Here is a 19671-nt window from a genome sequence, read left to right on the forward strand (position 1 = left end):
GAGGGTGGGGGGGACAGTGGCTGGGATCTGGACAGCCAGCCTGTGGAGAGAGTCCCTGGGGAGTGGGGTCCATGTGACCTCTGACAGTGAGGTGGCTCAATTCTGCCTCGGTCACCAAGGCTCACCTGGGAGACTGGCCTGCTGTCATGAGAAATTGACATCTTTTTTTTGCTAGTTGGTTCCTGGGTGGTCCTTGGCTCCAAACCTCTACCCAGGCAGAGCTGCCTGTGCCTGATGGGGTCTGTATGTGGGGAACCCAAGGGGAGACAGGTGCATTGAGTGTCTTACAAAGACCCAAGAGCAGGATCCCAAGATGAACCCCTGTCTTGCCAAGGACTTTCCTGGGGACCTGACTGGGTTAGTGAGCCTGGTGCCTATGGGGACCCTCTTCACCCCATCGATGACAGCCCTCTAATCTGACTAGATGACTGTTCGGGAGAGTGGAGACTAGACTTAAATACTCTTGTTTTCTGACATCGCAGAGGCTGCTGCTTCCCGAGTGTGGGAAGGGGCAATTCTCCTTCCTTTTCTAAGCTGAAAGGCGTTTTCAGTTTGCAGAAGTGGATGCCATTCGTAGAAAAGCAGCCTGTTCAGCACAGGGAGTGCAGCTTGTGGGTTCAAACCCTGGCTCTGCCCACTTCTTCCTGCCAGATCTTGGGCCCCTCGTTCCTCTATAACAGGGAGAAAAGAGCAGAGCCTTGAGTGTAAAATGGGATAATAGGGGAGTTCCAGTCGTGGCGCAGTGGTTAACGAATCTGACTAGGAATCATGAGGTTGCAGGTTCAATGCCTGGCCTTGCTCAGTGGGTTAAGGATCTGGCGTTGCCGTGAGCTGTGGTGTAGGTCAAGGACTTGGCTTGGATCCCATGTTGCTATGGCTCTGGTGTAGGCCAGCGGCTGCACCTCTGATTGGACCCCTAGCCTGGGAACCTCCATATGCTTTGGGAGTGGCCCTAAAAAGTGCAAAAAGACAAAATAAAAAAAAAATAAAAATAAAAAAAATAAATAAAATGAGATAATAGCAGGTCTTCGTCTCAGGGCTCTCCTGGGGACTGAGTGTTTAAATGAGTGAGAAATTGTAGATGGCTTAGAACATCCCCTGGAGGTGGATAAAAACGTGTTCCCAGATGAGGTACAATACGTTTAGAGGCAGCACAGCCTTCTTTGCCTAATCTGTGAGGTTCTCCTTCCCTGGGAGGAAGTGGTCAAATTTGGCTAAGAGATTTTCTAGAGTTTGGGAAAAAAAAAAAAATAATAACCCTGTGCTCTGAGCTTTATAGTTGTCTGCATAGGTTTTCAGAAACTCTGCATGGAGGCTGTTTCCTTGGAACTTCTGGCAAAACTTTACTGACAGCCTTTTCTCAACCCAGCTTCATGGTTTCATCCAAGAAGCATTAAGGAGGGAAAAATCTCCCCTGAAGACCACAGGGCAGGACCCTGGGGGTGGGTGGGTGGGGTGCAGGGCATTCTTTCTTTCTATGCTTTTAAAGCACAAAGGTGCTGGCTCTACTGGTTGCCAGATAATTTCCCGTTTTCCTGGCCTATTCACCACTTTCTATTCTGGGTGTTGACACCATGTTCTTTCTTAACTAATCACCAAGAACTTCAGAAAGTTCCTCTCAAAGCCTCCTAAGAATCTCAAAAGCCACCCGCAGCACATGCAAACAAAGCCAGAACTTGAAGATATTCTGGCAACAAATGAACTCCGTAGGTAGAAAGGTGATTTATGGAGTCAATAAACATTTACCAGCTACAACAAAAAATAAATGTGATTTTGAACAGTGAGGAGCAGAGGCTCAAGGTGGGAGAGGAGAGAAGGGGTGTGTAGGTTCGTTTGGAGTTGTTCAGTTTAGTTCGAGGATTCTGAAAAAAGCAAACACCCTCACCCCCCAACAGAGACATTGTCTGATTGTCATGAGTCACCTGTCCATTGTGAGCACAAGTTACTAACTTGGGGTCTATTGGTTGATTCACAATATATTTCTGTTCCTTTCACAAAGGGAATTTAAAGCACTTAAGGGCAAAAGCGGCTTTTAAGAGGATGGCTTGTAGCAGAGGGCTTAAACACACACACACAAAATTTTTAAAGTAAACTTGTCTTTATATGCTCAAGTAAATGAGATGTCTTTAGCTTCTTTTCCCTGCCTCTGATTCTTCTATTTGGGATTCTGATCGCGTTTAAAGCCAGAGGTGGAGAGAGCCCCTTCTAGCGTTCTGCCCTGCTCTGCGGCGGGTAGCGGTACAAACCCGGGCTTCTCCAGTCCCGTGTCCCCAGGGAAAAATCCCCAGACCCACAACCTCAGGATGCGGCACAGACTTGGGGGTGGGGCGACACATAACAGCTCGGACATTCCTGGTGATTCAGATGTCAGGTGTCACTGAAATGTCACTCTGGGACTCTAGCATGAGCTCTTCTAGCCGGCGTGAGGATTTCTTTAGAGTCAGCTGTAACGGCCCCGGTTCCCTGCGGGTCACAGTTCACATGCATCTCCCCCACCCCCCTGCCGGGAAAGTTCGCGGCTCTGGAGGCACGTGCTTGGGACGGGCTGTTCCTGCCACAGGAGGCCAGCATGTTTCCTAAGACGCTCTCCTGTCACGGGCCAGCCCGTCTCCACAGGAAAGAAAGGGGAGCCCGCGAGGCTGAGAAATCGTCAGCAGCCTTTCTTCCCACACTTGCAGTGTCACAACAATGATTCACCCCAAGACAGGGCGGCAGCTTCCCTAATTAGCCCGGAGACGCTCCGGACCCACACGGTTATTTAAAAAAACCAGCAAACTTTTACTTTTATTCAAATGCACAATTCCCACCCGTGGGCAACCGGCTCTTCGAGGAGGATGCGGAGCCCCCAGGTAATGCCGAGGCGAAGGCTGGAGTCGCGGCCGCATCCGCAACCCGGCGAGGGCGCCTTGTCCTCTGGGCCAAAGAGGTCCCCGACGCCCCGCGGCCCCGACAGCGCCGCCGCCCGCCTTCCGCCCGGCGCCGCCCCCGTGAGCTCGCGGCCGACTCAGCGGGGCGGCGGGAGCGGCGCGCCGCTGGGGAGGGAGGTGCGCGCGGCGGGCGAGCGAACCGAGCGGCGTCCGCCCCCGCCGCGCCGGGAGCAGCCGAGCCGAGCCGAGCCGGCGCGCCCGGGCCGGGGAGCGCGCGCCGAGGCCGGGCGAGGGCCGGCGCCCGAGGGTCGTGCCCGCGCCTGCGCCCGCGCCCGCGCCCGGCTCTCGGGCCCGGACCCCGCGGCTGCGAGGCCGGGCGGCCACCTGCTGCGTCCTGTGCCGGCCAGGCGTCCGCGCGGCGTCGGGCGGGGGCCGGAGCCCCGTCGCCCCCACCCCGCCGACCGAGCCTCGGGCGCTTGGCGGAGCCCGCCGCGCTCCCGTGCAGGTACCGGGCCGGGGTTGGTTGCGAGGGCGGGGAACGGGGGGCATCGAGGGGAGACCGGTGGCGCGGGGATCCAGGTGGGAGCGGCGCCGGGCAGGCCGGCCAGGTGTGTTGGGTCGCCGAGGGCGGGGCGCTGTCGCCAGGTGCTCCTCGGCCCGTGGACGCGACGTCCTTCCCCGGCCGCCTTTCAGGGCAGCTCGGACCCGGGACCCAGACCAGCCGGCTGCGCTCGCACCAGTGGCTGAAGTTTCCCTTTGCTCACTTTGCCGGACTCAACTTTGCGTCGCAAGGTGAAGCCTCGCCATTGATCTTGATCGCGTTCGGAAACGAGGAGAGGGGGAGACCTTCTGCCGGGTTGAAGTTGGCAGTAGACAAAGTGTGCCTTCTAAAGTCGCTAAGGGCCACGGCCGGCACGAGAAAATAGTGGACAGAGTCATTAACCGTTCCCTTCTGCTTCAGGTAATGGTTTATTTCTTATTCAGTTTTGAGGCTTTGATTACAAGCCACCAGTGAGAGAGTCGGGGTGGATCTAAGAAATGTTCAAATTCTTAGTCAGCACATATTTTGTTCAACAGGCAGGGCTTTAATACGAGGCGACAAGTGATCAGAGCTTAAGCGGTTACTCCAGTGTGGTAGTTACCGCCTAAGCTTTGGCTTTTGAAATGCAAAGTGAAAAGGAATGCCATCGTTTGGATTGCACTGGCGTAGGTAGTACAGGCGGCACAGGCGGCAGCTGGCTTCGTGTCACTGCTAAATACTTAAGTTTGAGCCAGAAATCCGTCAAGTGGGAGACAAGCTGCTGTGTGATCCTTGTAGAGCCCACCCTGCACCTTCCCAAACTGATATCTTAAAATATCCTGCTCCCTTATTCAAGTCTGCACGCTTCCCTCATTTACATAACAGGCGCACGTGACCCCGGAATAGAATCTGTTTAGACTCCACCTGGAGTGATGGAGCATCATGGTCACACCTTAGGGCCCTTTGAGGTCAGAACATTGCAAGGAAGAAACATATCTAGAGGCAGTAGTGTGGCTTCTGGGGGCCCTGCCTTTGGGGGCCGGTGGGGGAGGATTGAGCCTGGCTAGGTTCCTGGCTCTGGCCCAGTGATGGGCTGAGCCATATTGGAGCCTAAAGCAGAAAGGAAAGTTGGTAATACACATCCTGTCCTTATTTAAAATGGGGATATTTGGTACAGTGTGAGTTTTGTGGTTAGTTTTAATGTTTTAAAACACTTGACAGTAACATTTATCTTTGGAGGGTTTTTTTTTTTTTTTTGGTAGCCCCTTAAATTTTGTGCCTGGAGCCAGTGCCTCACCCTAGTTCTAGACTTGTCTGTAAGTCAAGTTTCTTGATCTCTCTGAACACCAGTTTCTTTATTTATAAAATCAAAAAAGTGGCTCCTCTGTGGATGTTGCACAGGTCACACACAGCCTCTGGCCACCGGGTGGGACCAGGCACGTGAGGCAAGCTAAAGGGTGGCTGTCCTATTCGGATTGTCATTTGACTTGGTCATCCTGCACTAGTCACCGAATTTTGCTGCGTTGGACTGAGCAGAACAGGAGGGCTGACAGCCAGCTCATGGGGTTAAATGAGAAACTGTGGGTGAAGGCGCCTGGCCCTCCTGGAGGGTAAGTTTTCCAAGACGGCTCAGGGGGCCTGGATTTGCCTTGCCAAGCTTGCTACCACCCACTTTTCTTTTGGAGCTTAGCCGTGAGCCTTGTGCACAGATGCTCATAAATTCTGCTTTTGTTGCACAGAGACCCTGAAGAAGCATTTGAATCTTGAGTCGAGATGTTTCCTGTTTGGGGTCTTTTGCGGAGGGGTGAAGGTCACCAGCCAACAGTGTGGTTTGCAAAGTCCTTTCTAGGTGAACTTCATTTCGTTGCCCCAACCACATGACTTTGGTTCCTTTTGATATTATCTAGTCCTAGGTCATGATTGTGGTGTTCCGAGTCTAATTCAAGTGATTTTATCTCAGTCAGTAGCTGAGAGCAGCTTAGTCCTTAGAGAGTCAGTGTCAGTCTCTCCAGGTCACCCCCTGGGGCCCCTTCTCACCACAGGTGGTCTCTGGGCACCAGGAGAAGGTTGGAGTCACATGGGGTGTGGGGAGAGTGGCCTCTTGCAGTCCTCTGATGAGTTTTGCACACTGAAGATTGGCCGGCCGGGTGTCACTGGGGTGAGCCACAGCTGGGGACCTGGCTCCTGCATCTGACCCCGAGGACCCTAAACCCTGGGTATCCAGTCAGTCCCTGCTGGGCATTGGGGCACCTGCCTGGTTCTTGTGAACAACCCAGGCCACAGTGCCTACTATACGGAGCGGTTCCCAGTGTTTCCAGCAGGAAGCGGGACAGCCCGCCCCCCACCCCCACCCCCAGCCTCCTAGGGATTTTTCTTCCCCCACCGCCCTTTCTCCTCAAGACAAGGGGAGGGGCTGGGGTTTCTCAGGTTCCTCTCTCCAGGTATAGGAGAAGCTTGGCTCTACCCGCAAGGCAGGAATCTTTCTTAGGTTGTTTCTTCTGTCCTCTGGACATCGTGGCTTAGCGTAAAGCTCTTGATGTAGAAAGGGAACATAAACCTTTTTTTCTCTTAACTCCCCTATCCCTGGGGAAACCAGATGCACCCTGGCGAGGTGGGATGGGGGCGGAGGGGTGGGGGAGCAAGCTGGGGAAATGGACCAGAAGCTTCCTTCCTCTCTCTCCCCCTTCCTCCCCTCATCTTCTGGGCAAGCTGACCTCTGTTATGTGCACTGGACTTTTTTTTTCCTGCTTTTCAGGGCTGCACCTGAGACCTATGGAGATTCCCAGGCTAGGGGCCTAATCAGACCTGCAGCGGTCGACCTACACCACAGCCACAGCAACGCCAGATCCAAGCCCTGTCTGTGACCTATACCACAGCTCACGGCAACACCAGATCCTTAACCCACTGAGCGGGGCCAGGGATCGAACCCACATCCTCATGGATACTAAGCAGTGTCCTTACTGATGAGCCACAATGTGAACTTCCAACACTGCACTTCTTAGTACCTAAAACAGACTGAAAAGCCTGTTGGAGGTCCCAGTCGGGGGGCTGGGAGGGAATGGGGAAAGGGCCGCTTTGAAGTTTAGGTAGGAGGGAGAGAAGAGCTGACTGTCTGCACGCCACCGAGCCCAGCCCAGGAGACCCATGTCGTGTGTGGAGTGTCTTCCCAATGGTCACCCTACCAGAGCCAATGCATAGCACCCTGCTGTGCTGCTGCCTCATCATCAGAACAAACCAGTGTGCTTTGCATTTGCTAAAAGCAGCAGGAAAAAGAAAAGTCCAAGTCATACTTGATTCTTCAGGTCCTTGGGAACTGCTTGGAGAATACACTTAGCCCTCATGAAGCCTCAAGCTGTGCACCCAGGCCCTGGGTTTTGTTCACACTCTGTGAGTGGAAGGCAGAGTGGTCAGCAAAGGCTTCTCAGAGGAGGTGAGACTTTAAGCAACATTAAGGCTTGGCCACGTGGACCCAAGATGAAAGAGAACTCGAAGGAGCTCTTGAATTCCTAGAAACAGAAGCCTGCCCAGGAGTGGCTGTTTGGGGACCACCTGTGACTTGACCCTTCATGGTGTCATGCTCATCCCTGTCCTTGTCAGGGTACCTGTAAACCCTGGTACAAGTAGTGTCATCTGTTCCTAGGACAGCAGGCACGGTCAGCCTTCAGTGTTTTCCCACATTGTGAGTGGACATCAGAGGAATTCTCATCTTATCCTGTTATTCTTAATTATCTGCAACTGGAAAATAATTTCAAACTTTTAAGTCTGATAAATGGTTCTTAAGAGACATTTGTGATTTTAAGGAACTAGCTTAGCATCCTTTGCATTGCTTTAACATGCCATGAGCTCAGGGTCACAAACCAGTAGATGCCAGCAGAGCGCTCAGCAAGTTTTGCAGCAGATTGACGAGAAGTGATCAGATGGGTATGTTGTGGGCACCCAGCCAGGGACACACCCTCATCAGCATTGGCCACTAGCTCTGTGCAGCCACTTCTGTTCCTGTGTGGATCCCAGGTAGGAAGAGCGCACACGTTTTTTTCCTCATGATTAAGGTGTCTGTGAAAATAAATTACAAAAGAGCCTTTTGAAAGATGAAAAGTAGAAAGTTATGTATTTGCTTAAGTGTTTTCCCAGCCCTGGTGTGTGGGACAGGCTTTTGGACATCTGAAGTTTGAGAACTTCCCCTCCCACCTCAGAGGTCCAGGCACTGAACCCTCTGTGGTTTCTGTCCCCAGATTCTCCCATCTCTGGGAGGCAATGTGAGAAGCATGAGCTGTGGTCTGCAAGATGCCCAAGAAACTGCTCCCAGAGGGGCCGTCACGAATAGGGGATGGTAAAATGGCAAAGGTGTTCTGCTTTCTTGAAGCAGGTGATCCAGCTGAGGGGGGCAGTCAGCGCTCTGATTCACTCTGTCACTTAGAGTCCCCGGATCCCCCTAGAATGGGGTAGGGGTTCATGCACGCACATGCACTCGCGCGCACACACACCCTTTGAGATAGTATATCTGCAGAGAAAATGCTTCATTATTTGTAGTTATTATTCTGCCATTATCTTTCTTAAAAGGCAAAAGGGTATTTATTATGATTTCCAATTAGGACTGCCGATAAAGTCACATAAAGCCATCATGGGGCCTTCTGCACCTGGGAAGTGATGGCATTTCAGGAAAATGAGCGAGTCTGCTATACTCGCTAGACTCAGTGAGTCTCCTGAGCAGGTCTGGTGGTAGATGTCCTATGGGAAGTGACCTTGGTGCAATTTAAAGGACACCTCCGGGAGCCAGGGCAGAACACACACACACACACACACACACTCTCTCTCTCTCTCTCTCTCTCTCTCTCTCTCTCTCGTTCTGCTGTCGAGACACAGGGACAGTTCTGCCCTGCCACATCTGCCCTGCTCCCGCTTGGTGAACCTGAGGATCAGCTGTAGATCAGGGGACCAGAATGGTTGGTTACCAGACGGGTAACAGAGTTAGTCAACATCAAGTTCCTGTTGTATCTTTCCTCTCTTGCATGTGAATAGATTGTGAACATTTTGTACCCTTCCAGCAGTTAGTGTATCATGAATATCTGCTGCCCAGCAGTCATGTTCTGGGTACATTTAGTGCCTCAGGAATATCAGGTCTTCCCACCCCTCTGGGTGTTGGAATCACACGTGCTCTCCTTACTGAGTTTTTTTTTTTTTTTTTTTTTTTTTGTCTTTTTGCCTTTTCGAGGGCCGCTTCCCTCGGCATATGGAGGTTCCCAGATTAGGGGTTGAATTGGAGCTGTAGCCACCAGCCTACACCAGAGCCACAGCAACACGGGATCCGAGCCGCGTCTGTAACCTACACCACAGCTCACGGCAACGCCGGATCCTTAACTCACTGAGCAAGGCCAGGAATCGAACCTGCAACCTCATGGTTCCTAGTCAGATTCGTTAACCACTGTGCCATGAGGGGAATTCCTTTTTTTTTTTTTTTTTTTTGGTCTTTTTCTCTTTACTGAGTTTTTAATCTGTATTTCATGTATCTAAGGAGAGTCCTTCACTCCCTTTGCTGTCTTCTCTGTACCAGCTGCTCTGAGCCTCTACAAGCTTGTCTGGCTCTTTGGCGCGCTTTGGTCTGCTTGCAGCTCTGGGGCCAGGCACGGCCTTGGAGCCCAGTGGGTGCAGGGACAGGTGTTTTGGGTGTGGGTGTGCTGACCTGGGCCCCTTGAGTTCTCCTCGCGGCTCTGCACCCCCTATAGGAAATGCAGTGAGCTGCTCTGAAGCAGCGTTTCCTGGGGTACCCGCTGACCAAACCAGAAGTTGATACCTAACTCCCATGGCCAGGGCTTCCATCAGTTTGCCTGCTTAATTATTCATCTTTTCTCCCTGCCCCCTCCCGGAGGGGTGGTGGCAGGAACTTTCTCATGGGTCCTTCCGCGTGGAGGATTTGTGACTTAGAAGCTACAGGGCTAACTCTGCCGTTGGAGGCAGGGAGGAGGAGGAGGAGGATGGGGTTTGGTGGTGGGTCAGCCCCACCACTCGACCTGAAGCAGGGGCCTGCACCACCCCACCTGGTGACTCTGTGCCATGGGAGCATTTCCATGGGGATGAAGTTGGCCATGTGCATTTGGACAGTTGCTGGCTGTCAGCTGCATGCTCCACTGGAAATCAGATCTCTAAGTCACCATGTATTAGCATTTTCCAGTGTACTCTTGGGGTGTAGATGGGCACTTAAGAACTCAAAACATCTTGCAGATTTATGTCACTCACTTTCTGGGGCTTAGCTTGTGTCATCTTGCTGCTGTGTGAGCACAGATGGGTCTGGGCCTCCAGGGGTTCTGGGAAGCAAGGCATATCTGGAACCACGTTCTAGAGCCAAAGTAATAACTTCATGGGCCATAGAGCATCCTGGTGTGGGCTCTCTGGGTGGCAGAGGGACTGCTGTAGATAGGACTCCTCCAGGCTGGCAAGCGGGGGGCAGGGGCGGGCCGGAAGGTGGCGAACCTGGCATGGGGCAGGCCTGCCAAGTGTGTGGGGCCCCGCCCAGACTTGTGATCTGGCTCATCGTGGCAGGCTGCTCTTTGGCTGCCCCCTCAGGTGGCCTGAGGCCAGTGCTGTGTAACAGACTGTCTCTTGCGTCCCGCAGACCTGCGGGCAGAACACGAGTGGGTGTCCCAGGAACATTCGGAGGCGGAGCCTTCCAGACTTGCCTGTGCTTTCCCGGTACATATGTGTAGGGATGTGTGCAGAGGTGTGTATTAATACAAAGAGGTTCTGTCTACATTGTTTCTGGGCTCCTTTTCAAAAAGGTTAGCATGCGTTGATTCTCTTTTCCACATTTTTGCATCTTCTCCCTTAGCACCAGCTTTTGTGGCTGCAAGGGAGTTGGTGGTCAGGGTGGCCCCCAGCTCCCTCACCAAACCCCTTATTGGATGGGCATTTACGTGGGTCATCCTCAACCTTTTGCCCAGTAGCACGATGGTGAACATCGTTGTGTACAGAGCTTGCATGTTTGAGTATACAAAATACTAATTTGTCTTTTATATATTTGTATACACACGAATATACTTTTTATAGATTGTATTTTTGTCTGCTTGGTCCCTCCAGAGTCCCATCTCATAGATTTCCTGGGTATAGACAAGCCTCCTCCTCTGCTGTGTCCTCCCCAAAGTCATTTTTTTTTTCACGCCGAAGTTTTTTTTCCCCACAAGCATCTCGTTCAACAGTGTCTTTAGGCTGTGGCTGTGGCGTAGGCCAGTGGCTACAGCTCCGATTAGACCCCTAGCCTGGGAGCATTCATATGTCGCGGGAGCGGCCCAAGAAATGGCAAAAAGCCAAAAAAAAAAAAAAAAAAGACTACTAACAGTGTCTAGCGTCTGTACTATTCAGGATTTGCTCTGGTTCTGCTCTTAAACAGAAGAGGATTTAATGCAGGAAATTCAGGGAGTTCCTGTGGTGACTCAGCGGAAACGAACTCGAACTCCACTAGTATTCATGAGGATGCAGGTTCCGTCCCTGGCTTGCTCAGTGGGTTGAGGATCCGGTGTTGCCGTGTGCTGTGGTGTAGGTCACAGACGCGGCTTGGATCTGGCGTTGCTGTGGCTGTGGTGTAGGCCAGGAGCGACACACTGACCCTTAGCCTGGGAACCTCCATTTGCTGCAGATGCAGCCCTGAAAAGAAAGAAAGAAAGAAATTCAGGGAAAACCAAGACTCAGATCTTGACCAGACCTGCAGTGCTGACCCCCTGGGCAACCCCGTAGGACTTTGGGCTGGGAGCTGTCTCCTACCCCAGACCCGTGGAAGGTCCCACCTGCTACTTGGTGTCTGTGTTGCTATGGCCAAGGCTCTGGGGCCCCCACCATTACCTGTGGAGAAACCTGATGCCTCCATGGGGGTGCCTGTCAGCAGAAGGCACAGGAAGCTTCCACATGAGGGCCGTGTGATCTGGACAGAGGCTGGGAAGTGTGATCTGGGTTTTCTAGCCTCTAGGAGGCAGTGAGCAAGCCAGGTGGAGTGAACTGTAACTCAGCCCTCTTTTGATTGGGCCGAGATACACTTTTCTCTTTTTTGATTTTTGTACTTTCTGTGTTCTTTTTGATGCAGGCAGAGGGGAGATTCACAGACTTTAGCCCCAGGTTCAGCAGGCCTGGTCCCTGCCACAGAATAAGTTTGTCCTCTCCAGAAAAGGTGGAGATTGTTTCCCTGATAAGGCTTTCATTTCAGTCCCCTTATCCTCAGAGCCATTTATTTATTTATTTGTCTATTTATTTGCTTTTTAGGGCCAGACTTTGAGGCATATGAAAGTTCCCAGGCGAGGGGTCTAATCAGAGCTGCAGCTGCCGGCCTACACCACAGCCACAGCAATGTGTAACCCAAGCAACGTCTGTGACCTACACCACAGCTCAAGGGGCAACGCAGGATCCTTAACTCACTGAGTGAGGCCAGGGATCGATCGAACCTGCATCCTCATGGACACTAGCCAGATTCGTTTCCGCTGCCCCAAAACAGGGATTCCCTCCTCAGAGCCCTTTGACATGAGTCCCAGCTCCTTCCTGCTCTCTCTTAGAGACCAGGTTGGAAGCTTCCCCAGCCTGAGCTTCAAATAGGCAAACAAACAAACACCCCCCCCAACCTATCTATCTATATCTTCTGTCTGTATCTGTCTCGAGGTGAAGCCTTGTACAAGTAGCACCTGCAGACTTGCCTTAAGTACAGAGCACTTATTTGAAAATCAGGCCCTGCTGAGGCCCTCGGGGAAGGCGTTGGGGGATGGTTCTTTCTCTCTTGGGAGAGCCCTGGGCTCTGTTGCCCCTCAGGCGGTGTCCTGCTCACGTGGAGTAGCCCTCAGCTCTCAGGGGAGGAATCAGGAGCGAGCATATGGCTAAGGTAATAGACATTTTTTTTTTTTTTTCCACGAGCCATAATTGATCAGCAGGCAGTTTGTGAACCATCTTCCCCCGCCTCTTCAGGCAGGCTTTTATGTGTAATTAGTGTGAATTCAGGTATTTGTATAGTTGCAAACTTCCCCTCTGAGTGCTTTCTGTATTTTCAGTTGTTCAAGGAAAGCATTGCAGAGGAAGAGTTACAGGTAAAACTGTGTCCTCAGCAGCCCAGAGCCCACTGGGGCGGGGGGCAGTGGGGGTGGGGGGGAGGCCGAGGTTGGTGACAGTGGGGGAGGGGGGCAGCCACCATCTGGGTTGCATGATCTCTGGACCCTCAGCAGGTCCTCTGCCCATCCTGGTACACGGTCCCCCTTTACTGATGGACTGTTTAGAACAACCCTGATGCGTCCCAGCTCGAAGCTCAGAAGGGCTAGGCAGGATGAGGAGGGAGCCCAGCCCCCTCTAACTGGGACTGGGGGACAGCCCTGAGGGCTGGTCCTTGGAGGGTCCCCCAGGCCACACTTTCAGCATGGCCCATTAAAGGAACCATGGCTTAGAAAAAAGAGAAAGTAATGGTGATTTGCTGTGTCTCAAATGACCTGCCTTAGCTTGCTTGCTTTTGTGCAAGTTTCCAGGCTAGGGGTCAAATGGGAGCTGCAGCTGCCGGCCTACGCCATTGCCATAGCAATGCCAGATCTGACCTACACAGCAGCTCATGGCATCACCAGATCCTTAACACACTGAGCAAGGCCAGGGATCAAACCCGCATCCTCATGGATACTAGTTAGGTTCTTAACCTACTGAGCCACAGCAGGAACACCTGCCTTAGCTTTCTACGGCACCTTCTTTCTATGATTTACACCTAAGAGCTATTTCTTTCTTTAATTTGGGGGTGTGTGCAGTGATTGTGTATTATGAAGTAGGCTGTAATAATTATTTTACCAGCAACAGATGTTTTTCTGTCAGTTTTTCTAACTATGTACCATGAGATTCTGAATTTTGCATGTGTGGCATATTAACACTGGAAGATCCAGGCTGCCCGTTGCATGACGCCTCCCTACCCCCCACCTTGTGCCTTAAATAAATACAAACGTGTGAGTGTGTGTGCGATTCAGAGTCTCTTTCCAGCCTGGATGGGAGGTGAGGTCAGAGCCAATCGCTGTATTCGCTGCCCGTGGACACCTCACATCATTTTGGGTCCTTCATCTGCAGCATCTCCCTTAGTCCTTATGATCACCCTGTGCCTTTGGCAGATAAGGAGACTGAGGCCCAGAGAACTGAAGCAGCTTGGCCAGGGCCCCTCGGCTCCTGTGCAGCAGAGCCGTGGACCCACCTTCATCCTTTTCTCTAAGGAGATGCTTCCCCATGGAGACACACTGTTTGCTTGGTAGCTCACATGCCAGGCACTGCTGGCATCGCTTCACCCCTCACTGCCTTTATCCCTGTATTCCAGAGGAGCAGTCCGAGGTGCAGAGAGCTCACAAGCCTTACCCCAAATCACCAGTACACGGTGGAACAGGGATTTGAACCCAGTGTCCTTTCCATGTTGCTTTTTTTATTTTTTAAGGATTGTACCCATGGCATATGGAAGTTCCCAGGCTAGGAGTTGAATTGAAGCCATAGCTGCTTGCCTACACCACAGCCACAGCAACGCTGGATCCTTAACTCACTGAGCGAGGCCAGGGATCGAACCCACAATCTCATGGATGCTAGTCAGGTTCATTACTGCTGAGCCACAACAGGAACTCCCCCTTGTTGCCTGTTTTTAACCTGTCTCTAGCTGTTAACTTGGAAATGGCAGGATCTGTTCGTAGGACTCCCCCAGGGTTTCGCTTAAGGGGAGTGACCATTCTTGGCAAACTCCTTCCTTTGGTGTACATAAGGCCTGGGGGCCTGGGAAGAGCTCCTTATTCCTGGTCACCTCCCCTCAGAGCTGCCTCCCTGACATCCACCCAGGGCCCGGGTCTCTGGGAACCAGCCCCACCCCCACCCTGCAGCAGCTTCTGCAGGAAAGGGGAGGGGCTTGTAGGGGTTTGGCAGCCCAGGGCAGGGGCTGGGGGCTGGGCTGACCCACATCCACCAGGGAGCCTCTGGACTGTGGAGTGACCTTGGGCTCAGCCTCAGGCACACTTTCCTCATCTCCTCCAGGGTTGTAGTGAGAAGCAAAGGCAGTCATTTGTGTGGAAATGATAGTTACGTTGTAACCAGGGCATAAGTGTGAGTTAGGACCTGTTATTGTAATTAAGCGTTAGTTACCTCTCTCCCCAGTCCTCTCTTTTTAGCTGTATGATTCCATTTATATTAAACTCCAGTGGAGGAAAAATCTAATCTAATCCACAGAGACATAAAACAGATCAGTGGTTACCTGGTCTGAAATGGGGGGTGGAGTGGGCATTAACCGGTTAACTAGGAAGGGTCACATTTAAGACTAATGAAAATGTTCTGTATCCTGATGATGGGGGTGGCGTATCTATCCATTTGTCAAAACTCTTCAAACTGTACACTCACAATGGGTGCATTTTAAGGTATGTAAGTTATATCTCAGAGTTGTTTTTTCAATAATCATTATCTCTGTTTTTTTATGTGAAAACATTCCTAGTTAAAATTTTCTAAGGCCTCCTGACTGGGAGCCCTGGGTGCAGAGTCTGACTCTCCTGTGTGGAAGATGGGACTGGGATGAGCCCCCACGTTTGAGGGTTGTTGTGGACTGATTGGGGTACGAGGGCCTGTGACGTGCCATCTGAGAGAATAAAAACTCAGCTGGTGCACTGAGGGCATCGGTTGGAGCCCCAGGTGGTCGAGCATGCACTGTATCCACATGCTATTGGGCACTTCAGGAACACATGATCCCACTAGCTCTTGGAATAACTGTAGAGTAAAAAATGATGCTCCCTGTTTGGAGGCAAGGAAGCGAAGCTCAGGAGGTGAAAGTGACGAGCCTGTCCCCATCTGGGACATCCAGAAGGGTAGAGAGGAAGGCAGTCACCTGAAGCCCTGAGGTGGGCATGGAGTCTGGAGCTACTGTCCCTGGAATCTTGCCTTGGAGGCCAGTCAGTGGTTGGATGGCTCCAGGGTAGCCACGTCAAGAGTCTCTGACTTCACGGGGTGATCCTAAGTGAACTGCTCGCCATGTGCCCGTGTGATGAGCTGAGGGAGCAGATACTTCCCAGGCATCATCTGTTCTTGTTTCTCCCCAATTCCCGAATAAACACTCTGTTATAGCAACATGATATTACAACAATTCTTTGCTCTTCTCATGGACATATATTGCACAAAGTTGAATTCATTGTCAATCAAAGCGTAATGTCCATCCGAATTCACATCAAGACACAATATTCAGGATGACCTGCACAGTGTTTGGTTTCTTAAAGATCATCGGTTGTTAAAACACCAGAGTTCCTGGTCTTTCTGAGTAGAAGAGACCTTTTGTAACATTGAACAATTAGGGAAACCTTTCTCATGACAGCAGTTATATTTTCAACATATCAGCATATCAATGAAGAAAAAATATATATGAAAAAGTATGAATTTTGAGGCTCATCTTAATGATGTACTTTTATTAATCACATCTCTATAGTTACTGAAAAATAACCTGTGGATGTATGTGACACAGTACTGATGCCATTTCCAGATGATGCATGTACATCAGGGATTCACATATAAAGAACTAAGGATCTGTGTTTGGAGATTTCATATTTGTAGCCTTAAAAAAAAAAAAAAAAAAAAAAACCGAGATCCCAGCCCTTTTTGCCCTTTGCTTTTCCCTCCTGGGTGCTTTGCTTGCAATTTCCATAAGTTCCACCAGGGGGTGCCTGGGATCACGATGCTTCTGCAGTGGAGGAAGCATCATACCAGCTATGAGATAAAGTGTAACTTTCTACTTCCAAATGTTTTCTTTTTAGGACAGAAACCTTTCAATTAAAAGAAGACGTATGAGTTAGGAAAAAGAGGTAACCAAACATGAAGACAAATTTAAAAGCTGTCGTAGGCTGGAGATGGAGTTGTAGATGTGGTTGGTGGGATCTCAAGGAGATCACCAGAGGGGAGGGCTTGACTACAGTGAGCCTGTGATTTTCTACCCAGAATGTCTCACTTCACACGGGGGAACCTGGTTGTGCCTTCAGAAGCTGATGGGACACTGCCAGCCTGGTTTGGTGGCTCAGTCGCCAGACAATTGGACAGTCTCTCTGGGTCTGATTGCTCTTTGTTTCTCCAGAAGCCAGATCCTGAACACAGAACTGCCTGGCTTGACTCTTGGACTGGCATTTTTCAACCTGTAGGTTTCTGTGTGTGGTGGCGTCTGGAAAACAGCAGTGACGGTTCTAAATGGAGCTTGGAAAAGCAGCGGTGTTTCGGTGGGTGGACTATTCTCATTCGTTTGCATTTTCTCTTTAGCATTCTCCACAAACTCCTGTCTTTCCTTTTCATTGAGCCTTTTCTGCTTGTTATCAGTACCAGACCTAAACCATGTCACATAATTTAAAGGAGGGTGATCAACAACTTAGAATAGATTTACAAGGAGATCCTGCTGAATAGCATTGAGAACTTTGTCTAGATACTCATGTTGCAACAGAAGAAAGGGTGGGGGAAAAAATGTAATTGTAATGTATACATGTAAGGATAACCTGACCCCCTTGGTGTACAGTGGGAAAATAAAAAAAATTATTAAGAAAAAAAAAAAAAGCTCAGCATATAATTAGCAATGTTTAGACAATTACAGCTATTAAATACTGATATTTTATCAAGCAAAAAAAAAAATAAAGGAGGGTGATCGAATTAAATAGGGCTCTCATGCCTCAATAAGGGGAGGAAGAAAAAAAAAGATGAAGTAGGCTAAATAATCCCCAGATTCCAATTATTAATTACTGCTTAGTTTTCCCTATTTCAGGATTTATTATTAAAAAGCAACCCTCAGGCGTCAGCCACCACACCAGCTTCCGCAGGGCCCGAAGTGTCACAGCCTAGCAGTGCTTTAGGATTAGAAGTACACAGGTTGTTGGAGTTCCCTTCTTGGCACAGCAGAAATGAATCTGACTAGGAACGATGAGGTAGGTTGTGGGTTCAATCCCTGGCCTTGATCAGTGGGTTAAGGATCCAGCGTTGCTGTGAGCTGTGGTGTAGGTTGCAGACACAGCTCAGATCTGATGTTGCTGTGGCTGTGGTGTAGGCCGGCAGCTGCAGCTCTGATTAGACCCCTAGCCTGGGAACCTCTATATGCTGCGGGTGCGACCCTAAAAAAAAAAAAAAGAAAAAGAAAAAGAAATACACAGGTTTGTCTTAGCCGCTTAGGAACCCTCAGTACCCTGGACTCCACTCTTCTACCTGGACTCTAACAGAAGGCTCTGGGACCCTTACAGGCATATCCTTCCCTGAGCAGCCCTGTCTCACAGGCCACTGAGGCCTCCTGTTCACCTGTGGCAGATAGCTGGTTGTCAAGCTAATTTGAATATGAAATACAGAGCCAAGAAAATTAGGCAGAAACCCCTCAAGCAGTTCATCCAGTAGCCTCACTGGTAAAAGTTCACAGCGATTCACTCTATTCCATGCTCCTTCAGTACACATTTTTCAAGGTCCATGGAGCTCAGAGTCTAAACAGCACTGGCATCTGAGAGTAAATGCAGTGAGTGTGACAGTGAGGGCCGCGGGTGGGCCTGGATCCTAGATGTCCTGCCAAGTGTCCAGGGAACCCTGCAGGGCTCATCGTGGGGCAGGGCCGGCTGGCCCAGTAGACACGGGGGGCATGGGGCTGAGGGGCCATAATAGTTTTAGGGGCCCACCAAACATTTTAATTTCTTTTAAAATCAGAAGGAAAACATTAACCTTATTTAGAAAAAGTTTCAATATATAATAATATCTTCATCTTTACACCAGTGCAATTGTAAAATATACTTTAGGATTTTAAAAATTGTTTTGTTTAAAAATTTTTTATTAAAGTATAGTTGATTTACAAAGTCATGCCAATTTCTGCTGTACAGCAAAGTGACCCAGCCAGTATATGTATATTCTTTTTCTCATATTCCATCGTGTTCTAACACAAGAGATTGGATATAGTTCCCTGTGCTGCACAGCAGGACCTCATTGCTTATTCATTCTAAACGTAATAGTTTGCATCTATGAACGCCAAACTCCCAGTCCATCCCACTCACTCAAGATTTTTTTTAAATAGAGGAAGGGGCCGGTGAAGGCAGAAGTGCCTAGAGCCCCGGAATGTCACAGTGCAGCCTGGTTGGGCGTGTGACATGGGGGGGAAGTGTCTGAGCAGAGGCTTAGAGGGGTATGACCCAGGGCAGTAAGGGACTGCTCACTCGGTGACTTGTCTTGCCCATGCCGGGGCGGGGATGGGGGGGCAAGAATGGGGCTGGGCGAAAAGCAGGGGCCCTGAAAAGACTCCCCTTTGGCCAGAGCACATTCACGGAAGGCAGACAGCCCTTGTTTCGCAGGCTCAGGATCGAGTGCCTGTGTGCCTGCAGCTTCGGCGTCACTGGAAGACAGGTGCTTGGGACTCTTAGGCCCCTCAGAGTCTCAGCTAAACCAGGGAAGCTTGGGTTTCTCAATTATAGGGTGATATTTTTTTTGGTCCCGGTCCCAGCCTGGTGACCTAGAGATGAGATGCCACCTTTGAGTGTGTTTCCTCATCTGTGTGTGGGGCAGCAATGCCGTGAGGTTGGTCATGTCCAGTGCCCTGCCAGGCAAGTGCCCCCAGCCACAGTCAAGTGCTGTTTGGGTCTCCTTTGCTTGTCTGCTCTGGCTTGTCCAGGGCCAAGGAGGTAGACCCCATATCGCCTTGCCTGTGGCCGCCCCAGCCTCCCCTGACTCGGGAGGCCCTGGGGGGACCACAATTTGTATTGAACAAGCTTTGCAGGTGAATCCGCTGTGCGGCCAGGGCTGAGAGTCTTGGCCTCCACCTGAGCATGTCTGGTCTATGGCTGGGCAGATCTGATTTCCAAGACAGGGCTCTCACCTTCCCGCAGGAGGGAGGAGCTCAGGACCTGATCTGGGGAGATTCCAGGCTGGGCTGGCCGGCCCCACGTCCCGTCCTTTCCAAAGAGATACAGATGCTCCTTTGTTCTCAGCCCTGTGCCTGGGCCTCCCTGTCTTCTGGGAGTAGTTTTCTTCCTTTTGGCTTCTCCACACACAGGGTGCACATCTCCAACCTCCTTAACCAGTTTGTCAGGCCACGTGTGCTGCTGCCTAGGGCTCAGCGGTGCCACTGGGGCAGGATGCTGAGTGCAGGCCAGGCTCCTCAGTGTCTCCTGACAGGTGCAGATGTGTGACTGGCTTCCCAGAAAGTAGATGGGACTGAGGCTCCTCTGCAGTATGCACATTCAGTGGGGATTTGTAAAAATTCCTAATACTGTATTTTATTTTCCTATTTTATTTTTCCCTTGAAGTGTGACATATTAGTTTCAGGTGTACACCGTAATGATTCAATATGTG

At 50.8% G+C, this 19671-nt stretch overlaps 1 protein-coding gene across 8 annotated transcripts in view; it reads left to right on the forward strand.

Moving 5' to 3' along the window:
* Positions 2570–19671, forward strand: part of KIAA1211L (KIAA1211 like) — a 138637-nt gene continuing 121535 nt past the window's right edge. The window contains exons 1-3 of one of the 8 annotated variants that reach the window (XM_021087220.1): positions 2570–2849; positions 3561–3828; positions 16451–16589. In XM_021087220.1, the coding sequence (XP_020942879.1) occupies positions 16561–16589 (29 nt within the window). In that variant the 5' untranslated portion in view covers positions 2570–2849; positions 3561–3828; positions 16451–16560. Of the gene's footprint in view, positions 2850–3155; positions 3373–3426; positions 3829–16450; positions 16590–19671 lie in introns of those variants that run through there. The other 7 variants (XM_021087217.1, XM_021087219.1, XM_021087221.1 and 4 more) reach the window with 7 other exon arrangements.

This window comes from Sus scrofa, chromosome 3, assembly GCF_000003025.6.
Source record: "Sus scrofa isolate TJ Tabasco breed Duroc chromosome 3, Sscrofa11.1, whole genome shotgun sequence".
Classification (NCBI taxonomy): domain Eukaryota; kingdom Metazoa; phylum Chordata; class Mammalia; order Artiodactyla; family Suidae; genus Sus; species Sus scrofa.